At 45.5% G+C, this 15481-nt stretch overlaps 1 protein-coding gene across 5 annotated transcripts in view; it reads right to left on the reverse strand.

Moving 5' to 3' along the window:
* The window catches only part of RAD54L2 (RAD54 like 2), a 72002-nt gene that overhangs the window by 41504 nt on the left and 15017 nt on the right, over positions 1-15481 (reverse strand). For all 5 annotated transcript variants that reach the window (XM_068157808.1, XM_068157805.1, XM_068157803.1 and 2 more), the window contains one exon: positions 5146-5352. In XM_068157808.1, coding sequence (XP_068013909.1) covers positions 5146-5296 — 151 coding nt within the window. In that variant the 5' untranslated portion in view covers positions 5297-5352. The remainder of the gene's footprint in view (positions 1-5145; positions 5353-15481) is intronic.

The raw sequence follows: 15481 nt of genomic DNA on the forward strand, positions 1-15481 counted from the left end.
CAAGGATGAGCAGAGGGCTGGAGCACCTCTCCTACGAAGACAGACTGAAGGAGTTGGGGCTGTTCAGTCTGGAGAAGAGAAGGCTCCCAGGTGACCTCATTGTGACCTTCCAGTATCTGAAGGGGGCCTACAGGAAGGCTGGGGAGGGACTTCTCAGGATCTCAGGTAGTGATAGGACTAGGGGGAATGGAATGAATCTGGAGGTGGGGAGATTCAGGCTGGAGGTGAGGAGGAAGTTCTTCCCCATGAGAGTGGTGAAGCCCTGGAATGGGTTGTCCAGGGAGGTGGTTGAGGCCCCATCCCTGGAGGTGTTTAAGAGCAGGCTGGATGAGGCTCTGGCCAGCCTGATCTAGTGTGGGATGTCCCTGCCAATGGCAGGGGGGTTGGAACTAGATGATCCTTGTGGTCCCTTCCAACCCTGACTGATTCTATGAAGTCCCAGAAGAAGTGCTGTAGAAAAAATGGCTAGGGCCATTTTTTGTGAGAGCTCCAACACATGATTCTAAGGCTCATTAACTGACCACCACTGAAGAAATGCACAAAGGATGTAAGCTGTGTGGTTATTAACTCTCACTTGTTCAGAAATATTCAGAAAAACGAGCTGTTTGAACTCTTTTTCTTCCCTGAGGGCAGGGGGATAAGGTTTAAGAACTGTTTTCATCAAGATTGAAAGTTTATAACCTAGAAGTCCAAACTAATGCACACTATAGACCACCTATGAGACAGCCTATACTAAATGTAAACAAAACTGAGTAGAAATGAGTAAAACTGCACCAAAACTGAAGACAGCACAGTTAGTTACCAGCATGTAAAAGGATCCTCAAGCAAATCCTGCAACTGAAAGCACCACAGGTACTGATTCCCCACACAACATACAGGAAAAAGACAAAACCAGCTTAAATGTGGGAAACTCGAGGGACTGCTAAGTCTCAGGCTCCACTCTCCACCATCAGCAGGTGTGGGTAACACTACCCTAACCCTGGAAGGTTCTGAAGTAACTTGAGTCACCAGCACAACATGAAAAACCTACATTCCTATAACAAAGCCACTGTGTCCAGGTCTGGGCTCCGCAGTTTAGGAAGGAGGTTGGCTTGCTGGAACGTGATGAGGGGTTTGGAACACAAGCCCTATGAGGACAGACTGAGAGAGCTGGGGTTGCTTAGCCTGGAGAAGAGGAGGCTCAGGGGAGACCTTCTTGCTCTCTCTAACTCCCTGAAGGGAGGTTGTAGACAGGGGGGGTTAGTCTCTTCTCCCAGGCAAGCAGCACCAGAACAAGAGGACACAGTCTCAAGCTGCGCCAGGGGAGGTTTAGGCTGGAGGTTAGGAAGAAGTTCTACACAGAGAGAGTGATTGCCCATTGGAATGGGCTGCCCAGGGAGGTGGTGGAGTCACCATCATTGGAGGTGTTCAGGAGGAGACTTGATGGGGTGCTTGGTGCCATGGGCTAGTTGTTTAGGTGGTGTTGGATGATAGGTTGGACACGATGATCTTGAAGGTCTCTTCCAACCTGGTTTATTCTATTCTATTCTATTCTGCAAGCAGGCAGTACAAATGTTCTGTTCTATAATTGTTACAATTGCTATTATTGAAAACAAGTAATCAGTTCCAGTTTGGAGAAAACATACATGCAGCCTTCCAAGGAATTAACTGTGAAAGACTAATAATATTCTAAATCCTGTAGCGCTAGAAATATGGAAGAGCACACGCGCGAAAGATATCCCCCAGGACTCCAAACAAAACATCTACAAAACAACCCAGTGCCAGGAGAGAAGGAGAACAGCCCAGCTGGGAACAGGGAGAAGAAAGTCTCAGCAGAAATTATTGCAATTAAGCTCTTAAAAAGCTTCATAACATAAACATTGGACTACTTCCTTTCTTCTTGGGGAAAAAAGTAAGCGTCTGTTCCTAAGCTGATTTTTACGCAGGAGGGTCATTCACAGAGGCAGGACTATAAACATCAGATGGGTGAAATAAAATGATCCTCTTAATTTGGAATTCAGCTATGTTTCATTGGCCAAATAGCAGGAGACTGGCTTTGTACTAGACCTAAGGTAATGGAGATGTTGAATGACATTTCTGAGGCACTAAGTAGCCGCAAAGAAGTATCAGGAAAACAGAGTGGACACCTCCACAGAAAACAGTAATTACACAGCTAAGCACACAGAAAGCATCCTGGTATTCTGGCAGACAGAATTAAAGCTGAAACAATCTGAAATGGAGGGACCTTGACAGGCTGGAGAGGTGGGCACAAGCCAACCTCATGAGGTTCAACAAGAGCAAGTGCAGGGTCCTGCAGCTGGGTGGAGGCAATCCCAGGCACAATCCAGGCTGGGCAGGGACTGGCTGGAAAGCAGCCCTGAGGAGAGAGACTTGGGGGTGCTGGTGGAGGAGAAGCTCACCAGGAGCAATCAGTGTGCACTTGCAGCCCAGAAAGCCAATCAGATCCTGGGCTGCATCAGGAGAAGTGTGGCCAGCAGGGCAAGGGAGGTGATTCTCCCCTTCTACTCAGCTCTGGTGAGACCCCCACCTGGAGTACTGCCTCCAGTTCTGGAGCCCCTATTACAAGAGGGATCTGGACGTGCTGAAAGGTGCCCAGAGAAGGGCCAGGAGGATGAGCAGAGGGCTGGAGCACCTCTCCTGTGAGGACAGACTGAAGGAGTTGGGGCTGTTCAGTCTGGAGAAGAGAAGGCTCCCAGGTGACCTCACTGTGGCCTTCCAGTATCTGAAGGGGGCCTACAAGAAGGCTGGGGAAGGACTTCTCAGGATCTCAGGTAGTGATAGGACTAGGGGGAATGGAATGAAGCTGGAGGTGGGGAGATTCAGGCTGGAGGTGAGGAGGAGGCTCCTCACCGTGAGAGTGGTGAAGCCCTGGAATGGGTTGTCCAGGGAGGTGGTTGAGGCCCCATCCCTGGAGGTGTTTAAGACCAGGCTGGATGAGGCTCTGGCCAGCCTGATCTAGTGTGGGGTGTCCCTGCCCATGGCAGGGGGGTTGGAACTAGATGACTCTTGTGGTCCCTTCCCACCCTGACTGATACTATGATACTATGAAATCGCAGAGGCAACTTAGCTTTGCTCAGATTGTGTAAGAGAAGAGGTTTTCCTCTACCTAGTGAACAACTCTAAAAACATTTTATGTTATATGTAAGTTGCCTTTGTACTCCTTCTCATCATCTCCTACATTTGTTCAAATTTATTGTTAATTAGTTGCTAAAGAAACATAAAGCATAAACCTGGTTCTAGTGTTTTAAGATGAAAATAAACAGCTTCCATTAACGATTAGTGATGTTCTGATACACCTACACTCAGCTGGTTTGTTTTGGAATGAATAACCCTGACAAACAAGTACAAGTATTCAGCCACAAGAGTAGAGATGTAGATGATAAACACACAGGCTTGTGATCAAATAGCCATGAGGAATGACCCACTTGGACACAACATACAGCCACTCCTCTCCATTAGGGAAAGTTTGTCTACAACATCACACTGTGGATTGCTCCACTGGGTGCAGGTTCCCATGAACAAAGTGACAAGGTCACCACCGGTCTCCTTCAGAGAATGCAATCTCTGACCCTCTAACTCTATCTCCTGGGAATTCCCTTGTTTGTTAGCTCAACTAACACTTCCATTTCTGCTATCCTCTCATCAGAAAAAGCCATCACATGAATAAAACCATTTCTGTCAACGTCTTCATAGTATCAGTCAGGGTTGGAAGGGACCACAAGGGTCATCTAGTTCCAACCCCCCTGCCATGGGCAGGGACACCCCACACTAGGTCAGGCTGGCCAGAGCCTCATCCAGCCTGGGCTTAAACACCTCCAGGGATGGGGCCCCAAGCACCTCCCTGGACAACCCATTCCAGGGCTTCACCACTCTCACGGTGAAGAACTTCCTCCTCACCTCCAGCCTGAATCTCCCCACCTCCAGCTTCATTCCATTCCCCCTAGTCCTATCACTACCTGAGATCCTGAGCAGTCCCTCCCCAGCCTTCTTGTAGGCCCCCTTCAGATACTGGAAGGCCACAGTGAGGTCACCTGGGAGCCTTCTCTTCTCCAGACTGAACAGCCCCAACTCCTTCAGTCTGTCCTCATAGGAGAGGTGCTCCAGCCCTCTGCTCATCCTCTTATATGCTCTTATAAGCATTTAAAATCAAAACAGCATCTTCAAGTAGCACCTGGCTGAATGAAAACAAAAACCAACCCAACCAACACCTGAGGACAACAATGTACTTTGAGACCAAAAATGCTTTAGTAACTAGAAGAGAGAAATACCTGTCTTTAACACATTCTACCCTAAAGAAGACTATTATCAGTAGGTTTAAGCAGGTGCCTTCAAAAATCTGCAAACCCTTTGAAACTATTAAAAATTAGAATTTTAAAGGAAGCAAACAGAGCATCTCCTTAGGCTCAGGCTGTAGTTTTATGACACAAGGAGTTTGGTGGCAAATACAGCACAGGAAATTCCCACCTGAGCCAGGCACTCCTGCATGCCCTAGAACATCAGCCCCTCTGCTGAACCAACAAATACATGTCTAGGATCATGCCATGAACCAGAACAGTTACCTAAACTTGGTTAAATGCAAGCTGCACAGCACTGGTCCACTAACTGAGGAGGAGGGTGGGGCAGTTGCAACTAGGTGAGCATAGAAGGTGACCACTTAACTTAGTCACCTTTCATATGGTAAACCAAACCAAGAGAATCCCAACCTGTATGCTGCCAGAAAAGAACATTACAACAACAATTGTCCACAGTACCCATTACATTGTTTACCTATGGGCAAGGCAGTGATGTAAACAGATGTAATTTGACCAGATCCTTTGAATAATACAAGTATTTGTGAACTGATTTATCTATTTCTTTGTGTAGTTGCTCCTCCAGAATCTGTAGCTATTTTAACATTTCTATCCTCACAATACATACCTGTGGCTTGTTTTCATGATGGAAATTTTTTTGTTGGCCAGGAGTCCAAATTTAACCTACATTAAATGCCTGCTTGAACTGAACACCCACATCAGCACTTCTCCCTGCCAGGCACTGGACAAATCCTAACCCCTGTGATATCCACCCAAAAGGTGTAATTCACCAGAACTAGTGATGCCAGTTTTGCCTGACAAATGCATGCACAGATTCACAGTCCCATTCACTTACCACTCTCATCAAGTAGGTCCTCCTCGTCATCCCCATCATTATCCTCCTCCATCGCCTCCTCCTCATCTTCCTCCTCCTCCTCTTCCATATCCTCCTGCTCCAAGTCCGGGTCCAGGTCCGGATCACTCCCTGAGATTGACTCGTCTGACATGATTCCCAGTGGTGCTCCTTGTGCATTACCTGCTCATGTTCTCCCGTGAGGCAGCCCTACAGAAAAGCAAAGAGGTACATAATGAGCCCAGTAAATTCCAACCTGAGAGCCTCAAGGCTCAAAGCCATAGCAGGATTACTGCATAGGAACCCACAAATCAGCCATCAGTCTTCTAAATAAGAGTTATGCCAGCATGTGCAGAAAATGGATGTCACAGGCAATGGATCATAGCAACACAGGCCCAGCATTGTGGAGTCAGTATCAGAACCAATACATTACCTAACCACCTATTTCTTGGTATCCTTGACACGTATACAGCAGAAGGTTCCTTGTTTCAGTGTCTCATTACACAAAGATGGAAAAATAAATAAATTATGTGCACAGCTTCAGAACACTGCCATCCAAACATGAAGCACAGACAAAGATCCAGTCTCAGAATCCCACATGGATACCTGTTACCCTGCTGTATGCAGACCCTGGGTCACAGACAGAAACCTCTCTCCTAACTTAGCTGTACCTGCTGTGAAGGTCACCCAGCTGCTCATCACAGCCCGCCTGAAGTCTCTGATCCAACAAATAGAGCAGAGAGGTTGTTACCTTAACAAGGATATGGGCAGAAGACAACAAAGGTCGTATGTCCCTCTGTAGAGCTGGGTAAGAACAAAAGCAAACACAAAGGAAGGCAGGAACAGAGAGTATTTGCATTTCCTTTCTCTGAAGGACAAGAACTGGAGCTGGCTGTGTGGAACTCCTCTGTCACACTGCTCCAGTGCATCACACTAGAAATCATGATATGGAACAATAGTACTGCCCAACAAAAGGGAGGGCCAGGGCAATCACGCAGGCACAAGTTTCTCTGTTCAGGTAATGCATTGTCACTTCTGGACAGTGATGGGTACTCCTATACCCAAAGAATTAGCATAAAGCAGCTGATAAGGTGGATTAAAAGAAACACAACCAAGAGATGAAAATAACAAACTCATTTTGACCTCGACAAATACAAAGCAAAGTGTGCTTTCTGTGTTCAGAAATCAAGCCTCAGAAGAGCTCCTACCCACACATTCCTCAGAAAGCTCTAAAGACAGACAAGGGAAACATTTTCCTTGTCACTCATTTTTCACTGCCCCCTACTTAACACCACATTTCCAGAGTAAACTATAAAATGTTTGAGAAATAATCAGCCAGTCTGGAGAAAAAAAAAGAAAAGAAAAAGAAACCTCTGTAGTAGATCTGCACGTAAGGCAGCACTCCTATCTACAAACACATCAGGACAGAAAGAAATCATTTTCAGTTATGCTTCACCAGTAACTAGTTGAGGAACCTGAAGGTTAAGGACACAACTCAACACTCCTGTAGCAGGGCTGAAAATCTAACTGTCAAGTGTGCTGAATTATTCCAGCTGAAGTCATCAGTTCCTGCTTTGCCTCTCTCAGCTCCTCAATAACATTGAAGAGTGTCTGGAAGAAAACAAACACAAGGCAAGCCCAGGCTTTGCAGAGACTGGTACTGGAATAGGAAGACTTTCATCACTAGGTCCTAGGCAGAGACAATTGAAGTCCCTCTGCTATTACATGGGTCACACAGGATAAGTTGGCTTTAGTCAGGCTCATGGCAGAAAAGGCCCAAATCTAAATTAGTTCAGGTGGAACTGCGCCAGTTTACACAAGCCAGAGAGATTCATTCAGCTTCTGTGGCAGGCAGGTACCCAGCCCTGCTGCTGCCAGCCTGCTGCAATACGGTGACCCTCAGGCACTACAAGGTCCAGGTCTGCTTACTTTCCAAGGCTGGTGACTTCAGCCAAGGACTGAAGACACAAAGCAATCCTTTATCAGAAGTATTTCCTGACGAATGTTCTGCTAAAGCCTATGAGTATTTCAAAACAGAGCTTTATTTTTAGTTTTAAACAGCAGCAATGCTCCTCTGCAGCTGATATTCAGCCCTAAGGAATACAAGCACTGTTTTAGTCTTTACAGGTTGTTCTCAAACCTCTAACTGCAAAAGCTGTTTGTGCTGCCTTATGCTTCAGGTGGAGACAACACTACTTCAGCAGTGTTACCTTTGTGGGCCTCTGCTGGCCACCTGGGATTTCAAGGGCACTGATTTATTCCCATGGTGTGAATGCAATCTGCTGGGAACCATATCATCAGAGGTATATTTAGAGAAGTTCCCCATTCTACTATCCCAGCAAACAAAGCACCAACCAAGGAAAAGAAGAAACCAACCAACCAAATCAAAACAAACAAGCACACACACAAAGAGAAAACCCAAACCAAAACCACAGGCACACAAATAAAGTCCCATTCCCCCCCCCCCCAAAAAAAAAAAGCCCTGTATTTTTTTCAAGGTAAATATCTAAACACTACCAAAATGGCAGGAGCTAATTCTCATCTGTGAACAGGAAAAGCAGAAGTGCTGTAATGCCACTAAACACTGCAGGCCAGAGAATGACACATGATACAGTTTCTCCCATCAGAATCCTGCTGTGTGTCATCTCTCCTTTCAGCACTTGTCGCAGAACCTTAGGAAAAAAAAAGCAGCCAAACCACAAAACACCTTCTGAAAATTGTTTGAAGGAAAGGCTCTGGGTCCTTGCATTTCTATAAATAAAATGAAACCCAGTGAAGAGCAGCCATCTCCAGAAGGTACAGAAGTACAAAAAGGGCTCTAAGCTAAGCTTTACTTCTGTTTAGTAGGAAGTAGATGTTCTTTATGAGCTAGCTCTTGACACCCGCTCAGCAGCCCCAGCCACATACAGGAGAGCTAAACAGAAGCTTTCACAAAGACTTAATTAAATCCCACAGAAGCTGCCTGAAACAAAGATGGTTAATTCCTCTCTGCCTATTGTCCTGCTGCTGTCTTCCTCCCTCCCGTCCTCCTCCTCGGCTCTGGCAGCCGTTCCCCCTTGCGTAAGCGCGGGTCTCAGGAGGGCTCCCACCTTGCTTGGTGGCACCGGGAGCAGGCAGCAGGGACGCGGCAGGACAGGCAGGTGGGCATTACCCAGCCGCGAGACTGCCCTCGTTTCTCACACCGATCTGACCCAGTTCGGAGCCTTTCACCAAGGGGAATTACACAACAGGGCCAGATTGGAGCTGTCGCTACTGTTTCATGGCTGAGTTACTCCAACCTGCCCCATCTCTTGCCTTTGCACACACCACGTTTGGGCACTGCGGGAAGGACACTCTGCGACAGTCAACCAGATTTCCTTCAACCAATCGAAGCTGCTGTTCAGCTGGACTGCTCGGCTGTCCCACCTGAGACCAACCCACCAGCCTCCTGCCCTGCTGCAACATGGGGAGCTACATCCTGAGGTGGGCTACCAGGTCCTGATAACCTGGTAACCCAACCCTTCTGCACCAGCCTACAACGGAAAGCACAGCACAGTGCCCAGCTCAATATATGGCAAGGCTGCTGAGAAATTGGGGTATTGGGTGAAAACACTCTGAAAGATTCCTCTTGCTTACTGAGGGAGGAGAAAAGGACTGTCATGTTTATCCTACCTGGGAAGGCAAACCCTGCAATCAACTGCACATCCAAGACAGCCTCTCTCATGTATTAATGTCCTGTCTTTCAACAAAGATTAAAATAGTTCTGAAGTTTTGGGGGCTTTGCTGTTTTCAGGTAAAACGTTTCAGATAGAATGTAAATACTGTGTGTGGTGATGACTGCCTCCTCCTCAGCCTGCACAGAAGGCTCAGCTCTGGACCAGGAAAGTTCAAGGGCTTCCAAATTTGAACACAATCCCACTGTCTTTGTGGCTTGCTTTCACTTTTCAAAGGTTTAAAATCATCATTTCCTCTTATGTGTGAACCTGAGAGAAAAATATGAAAGCAACCTTTTTCCCTTCTACATGACTGTTTTTCACCACAGGGTCACACATGCCATGACCCAAACTGTTAAGCAAAACAGCAAACATCATGGGATGTGGTGACTTTGTCCATCTCTGTATATCACTGCTTTCACCAGAGGACTACACTGCTGATGAAAATCAGCACTATAAACACTAATATTTAATTAACCATTACAAATACATACAAGTAAAAAAGAAGGATGCAGGACAGAGCAGACTGGAGTCCTTCCCCACCTCAGCAAGGAGGAGCAGGATTCTCCTTTACAACCAGGAAGCCACAGCAGCTCCTTGCCTGCTACGACACAAGTGATTTAGGCACAGGACACAACAGGACACACTCGTTTCTGAGTACACACCCATGCCATACAAATCCTTCCAGAAAGGGCAGGTTTAACACTAATGCTACTACAGTGCTGAACAGTAAAGAGGATTCCATCCCCAACCTCCAGCCAAGCCCAATATCTAGGACTCATCAAGATTTGTACCTTAAAGCCTGTTTTGTAACCAAGACTTCACAGTGGTCATGCTGGTGGATCAAGCATACTGGCAAAACAGGAGAGGATGTGCTAGTTAATAAACCCAGGTATTTCCAAGTCAGTGCTGCACAATGCTTTTCAGTTCCTGCCATGCAGTCATGTTTTATGGCAATAATAATAATTTCATTTAGCTTTTCTACTTGTCTTTTTTATTGGCAGCACAATGGTGGGTTAGGGCTGTAAACTCAGCTCACACACAAATACTTCAAACTGGTTATGCACACAGGCCTGGCCATTTAGGCTGGCTGCCTCCAATAAAGAAGCCACAGAGTTGAGACCTCCAGTGTCTAGGGCGTCCAGCCCAGTGGGTGGACACAGGCAATAGTGTATTTGTACCCATAAATCCTGCACCCGTAGAAATCTGGCTGCAAAGTTATTGTCTCTCTCTTTCTTCCCTCTCTGCTCCCATTGCCTTACCTGGTATCAGTGGGGGACTAGCCCAGGGCTCTTTGGCCCTTTTTTCCCCCCGCATAGTTTTGGCCTGTTTAGGCCTAATGCCAGGGTAAAAGCAGGGGACAGTTCAAGCCTGGCCAGCCTGAAAACAGCCTAGTGATGGGGGGGAGGGGGGAAGAAAGAGCCCTGGGGTTTTTGGTGAAGCCCAGGTGGGGAGAAGGGGAGTGTTTGGTTTGGTTTTTTGTCTGCTGTAAAGGAACTTGTGTGTTATGATTAGACTGTTGAATTCTTTGAGCTTCATATGCTTTGCTATGCTCACCACTCTGCTTTGTAGTTTTTGTAGTGTATGAATTGCTTTTCCATTTAAACTTTCCATGACTATCCAATCCATTTGTGTGAATGCTATTATTTTGCCCCTTTTGGAGCAAGAGAGCAATCTGTCCTGCTCTAAACTAGGATAGAAGGTAACTGCTGGCTCCTTGGGAGAATCTAATCTTTTTCTTTCTGGATTGCTGCTAGCAGAGTTCTGGTACCTTATAGGGAGCCATCAGCAGCTAATGGAAAATTATTACAAATCACAGAGATGGATCACTAAAGAAGTCATAAGCTTAAGCTTCTCTGCATGACAAAACCATCTAGCAGCAGTTTGCCAGTCACAACTTGCAATGATATTGCCAAATAACAACAGATATTTTTCTGTTCAATTTAAAAATCTGGTGAGAAATCAAGCTGAGAGCAGTGGGTTTGGACAGCTGAGTTGTTACAAACATTAGAACATCTCTAATTTACCTTCGTGTAGCGTATTATAACATCTCTGTCTTGCATTACCATGTTAAAAAAAAATAAAAAGGAAAGGGGAATCACTTAAAGGAATAAATATTCTCTCCAAAATGAGCCAACAGTGTTACTGCCCAGTACTAGCCCAGCAAATCCCTTATACATTTTTACCAAAGCCAACTGAAAAATCAACACAAACTTCTTTCCCCAAGTGATGCCCCTGCCAAATTCCATTTAAAGCCATCCTTAATTGGTTACTTCATGATTTAAATCCCTTCATCCTTTGCAGTCTGAGACTCATACAGTTTTTCAGCTGTGACTCATGGATAACTGGTAGTCACACACTGCTAGCTGGGAAGGAAGAAAACAATTCTTCTCCCTTGTTTCCTCTTCTTCAAATCACAGCGAAACCAAGGTATTGATCTCTTCCCTAAGCAATGTGTTTACTAAAGAAATCTTAAACTGAAGAAAGAGAAAAAAACCTGAGAGCAGACTGTAAAATCATAAACTGGAAAGATCTACTTGCCCTGAACCACCCTTCTGAGGAAGCCAAGTGTGCTTCTCCCCACCCCAGGCAAACACAGCCACCCCACATCCACTCTTCGCCCACTTTTGATGAAAGTATTAAGAAGCCCACTGTGATTTGTGGGGAGCAGGAACCAAGAGAAAAAAAAGTGTTTTAGAGAATACTTCCATGTATCAGTTTTTGGAGAGTGGCAGGACCTGTTCTTTTATTCTCTCACAGTTAAAAACCTCCTTCCTAAGAGGCACCACAATGCTAAAACCAGCCTGAAACTAGTTGTTCCCTGACAACAAAAATAACAAAAGCCTGCTTCAAGAAGTGGTGGGAGAAAGCACAAAAACCACCACCCTAAAACCAACCCATAAAATAAGAAAAAGGAGAGCTAATCCTTCCCCTCTGCTGACATGACAGTGCTGAAGTGGAGAATGTGACAATGAACATTACATAAGGCCCGGCTCCCGCTGTGATCCCAAACAAAGAGCCAGCTCGAGTCAATGGCAGCATCAGCGGATCATTACACAACCTGGGCCGGTGGCAGCACACACACCGGCGTCATCCATCAGCCACCACCGGAGCCTCCAGCCACAGGCTCTTTCTCCCCTGCCCTGCAGGAGCGGTGCAGGTACACCCCACTGCTGATAGCATAAGTGTTTTGTAACCTTTACAGATAAAAATAAATGCTCTTCAGAAGATGTCAGCACTCACTTCCACACAGACTTCATGAGGCACTGACAAGCTCTTTACCTCTGGACAGAGCCAGCAGAAACGGAAGTGTGAACACAGCTATTTGCCTAACTAATGTTCTAAAAGCAATTCATAGATTCATAGAATGGGTTGGGTTGGAAGGCACCTTAAAGGTCATCTAGTTCCAACCCCCTGCCATGGGCAGGGACACCTTCCAATAGGTCAGATTGCTCAAGGCCTCATCCAGTCTGGCCTTGAACACCTCCAGGGAGGGGGCATCCATGACCTCCCTGGACAAACTGTTCCATTGTCTCACCACCCTGGCTGTAAATTTATTCCTAATATCCAGTCTAAATCTGCCCTCCTCAAGTTTCAATACAGTCCCCACATCCCTATCACTACAATTCCTTGTAAAAAGTCTCTCCCCAGATTACTTGGAGGTCCCTTTCAAGTACTGGAAGACTTTTATAAGGAGCCTTATCTAATCCAGGCTGAGCAGCTCCAACTCCCTCAGCCTGTCCCCACAGGGGAGATTCTCCAGCCCTCTGATCACCTTCATGGCCTCCTCTGGACACACTCCAGCAGTTTGATGTCCCTGTTAGGCTGGAGGTCCCAGAACTGGACACAGTGCTCCAGGTGGGGTCTCACAAGAGCGGAGGAGCAGAAACCCCTTCCTCATCCTGTTGGTCACGCTCCTTTTGATGCGGCAAAGGATGCAGTTGCCTTCTGGGCTACAGGCAACCACTGCTGGCTCATGTTGAGTTTTTTGTCAGCTGATACCCTGAAGTCTTTCTCCTCAAGACTGCTCTCGAGCCACTCCTTGCCCAGCCTATATTATTTACTCATATTAAAGTAGAAATTGACTTCCTATACATCAGCTCTTTCCTTTGAAATACTGGAAACTTCCTCACCAGTGAACCATCTCTCAGAGAGTGGTTTGGTCTGCACTGCATAAAAGTTTAGGCTACCTGGGGTAAGAAGCATGGGACTGTTATTTTTCCTTCAAGTAATTGCTGATATTCATCTGAATTAACACCAAGACAAATGAACAGGAATTGTGTCTCTTACTTGACAGAATCTCCATTTATGTTTTTAGCTCTAGCACTTCTATACAAGTGGCACTTGCATTCCCTGCTAAAGAAAATGTTGAGAAAAGGAAACTTTTCTTCCCTGATCACAGTTTCTGCTTTCAAAACAGGATTTCAACATAAAAGCCACTTTCAAGCATGCTCTTATAGGTGCTATGGCAAAACCAGTAAGTACCTGCAATGGGAGTAAAATCCTGAGGAAAGATTTTGAGTAATAGGAAAGGCAGAATATGTCAGGATTCCAAATTATATCAATGCACTTCATACAGCAGATTAATTTGGGGCAAATTTGGCTGCCCTGCATTACCAATAACCATTCTCAAATTCCAAAAGATAGATTTTAAAAGTCAGGTTGTGGGAGAGTTTTGCCAAGCCTTCTCTGTGTCAGTACCCAAAGTGTGTCAAGACGTGAGCCAATTCCCACAAGCGAGGAAGATCCAGATAACGGAAAGATCCCTCTAGGAATTTTAGCTCTTGTTATACATAGGTGCCAGAGCAGAAGTTATGTAATAAATTAGGAATAAATTACATAAACAGGAGTGAAAAGACAAAGAGCTAATCTCCACTCAAGTAATGACCAGTCATTGTTACTTTGTGAAGACAAGCTATAGTCTCGGTCAATGAGACACATTATGGCTTACCTCCTTCACAAGGATCCCACAGAAATAGGCTGGTATAGCTCACAAACAATGTTTTCATCTTCCAGATGAGGAAAATTGGATGCTTTCCCAATGCTGAAAGGCCTAGTTGATCTATCCTCTTTTCTCTGCATCGCCCCATTCACACACTCCTCTTTCTGTGCCTCCCAGAGAAGCAGATTTCATTTGGGGGGAATGATTCACTGCCTTTGCCTGTGCCTGTGTTCAGGAAACAAGCTTTCCCACCAGCAGCAGTCCAGGGCAACCCACCATCCCTGTGAGACACATGCCAGTCACACTGCACATTGTCATCAACAGATCACAAAGTAAACACAGCTTCACTCTTCCTTTGGCCATGTATCTGCATTTTACTACAAAGATCTACAGAGGTCTGGGAGCTTGTTTTCAGTGCCTCATCTTCCTTCCTCTTCAGAACTGCACTTACAGCCTGGGAGTTTGGTTTATGTAGTTTTTAGAAAAAGGAAGAATTCAATATGGTTTTGCTCCTCTTTATTCCCTACTCCACCTCCTGCAATGAGAATTACATGAGCAACAAGAAAGCATTACTTATGCCACCTACAGTTTGCCAAAGAAACTTGAACACAAGTGGGAAAAAAAAAAAAAGAAAGAACAAAACCAAAAAAAATCCTGAAGTAGGAGGAAATGGAAATAAACAGTTTGGGGCTTGCATGAGATGAAGATGACAATTAGCATATGTTAGATCCAAGTTGCTCCAGTCTGTCAAGCAGTCAGACATTAAATTAATTTTTATTGGATTCCACTGTAGATTAAAAATCCATTAAAGGATTAAAACCTGTCAGAAACGTGGGTTCCTTCCAAAGCCATTCCCTCCAACAGAACATCCTGCTTCCACAGTGCTGAAAAAACTGACATTAAGTGGCCACTTAGAAAGGTCACTTTTCTGCTGCTTTTGGGAACAAAGTCACCAAAATCTGTGTCTTTCCCTCTAAACAGGCCAAAATAAAGCACTGCCACTGATCCTTTTCTATCCTGCATAAATACATTTGGCTTGACAGCACTTAAGACTGATGTTATAGGCAGCTGACATGGGAAGCAACTGGGTGAAGTAGCCTCCTGTGCCTCTGTCCTTAATAACGGAAGCACCACTTGGGTTGGATTTTGCTGTTTCAGAACCTCCCACTGACTTGGCCAGGCCTGCAAGGGAAAAGAACACAGCTTCCTACCTCTCACAATACCAGAGAGACTACCCAACAGACTGTTCAGGGGACTGGTTGCATGAGCACACAAACCCCCGCCCCATTTAGAGCAAAAAGTATTATTTCACCAAAGAAACAGAGTTCTGAGTCTCACATTGTATGTTTAGCTTATAGAATTGTGAGTTTATGACTGCATACTTGAGCTTACTTTCTGAAGAGCTTTAAAAGCAGCACAGTATCAGTTTGGGTAAGGACATACACAAATATTCACAGGAAGACAATATATCCTGTGGGTCACCACACCCTTGTGGTACACATAGCTAACTGCCAGTCCCAGCACAGGTTAAACAGGACACCAATTGGCATTACAAAGGACACAAGCATATCCAGTGCTAAGACAGGATGGTGCAATTGAAAAGGGACACAGTAGAAGTTATTACGAAACACTGTATGGTGAGTAAGCACCACAACAGTCATCTACAGAAGTAGCTGCTGGCTAGTAGAGACAACTCTCTTAGACT

This window comes from Melanerpes formicivorus, unplaced genomic scaffold, assembly GCF_026170545.1.
Source record: "Melanerpes formicivorus ecotype bairdi unplaced genomic scaffold, bMelFor1.0.p_v2 SCAF_38, whole genome shotgun sequence".
Classification (NCBI taxonomy): domain Eukaryota; kingdom Metazoa; phylum Chordata; class Aves; order Piciformes; family Picidae; genus Melanerpes; species Melanerpes formicivorus.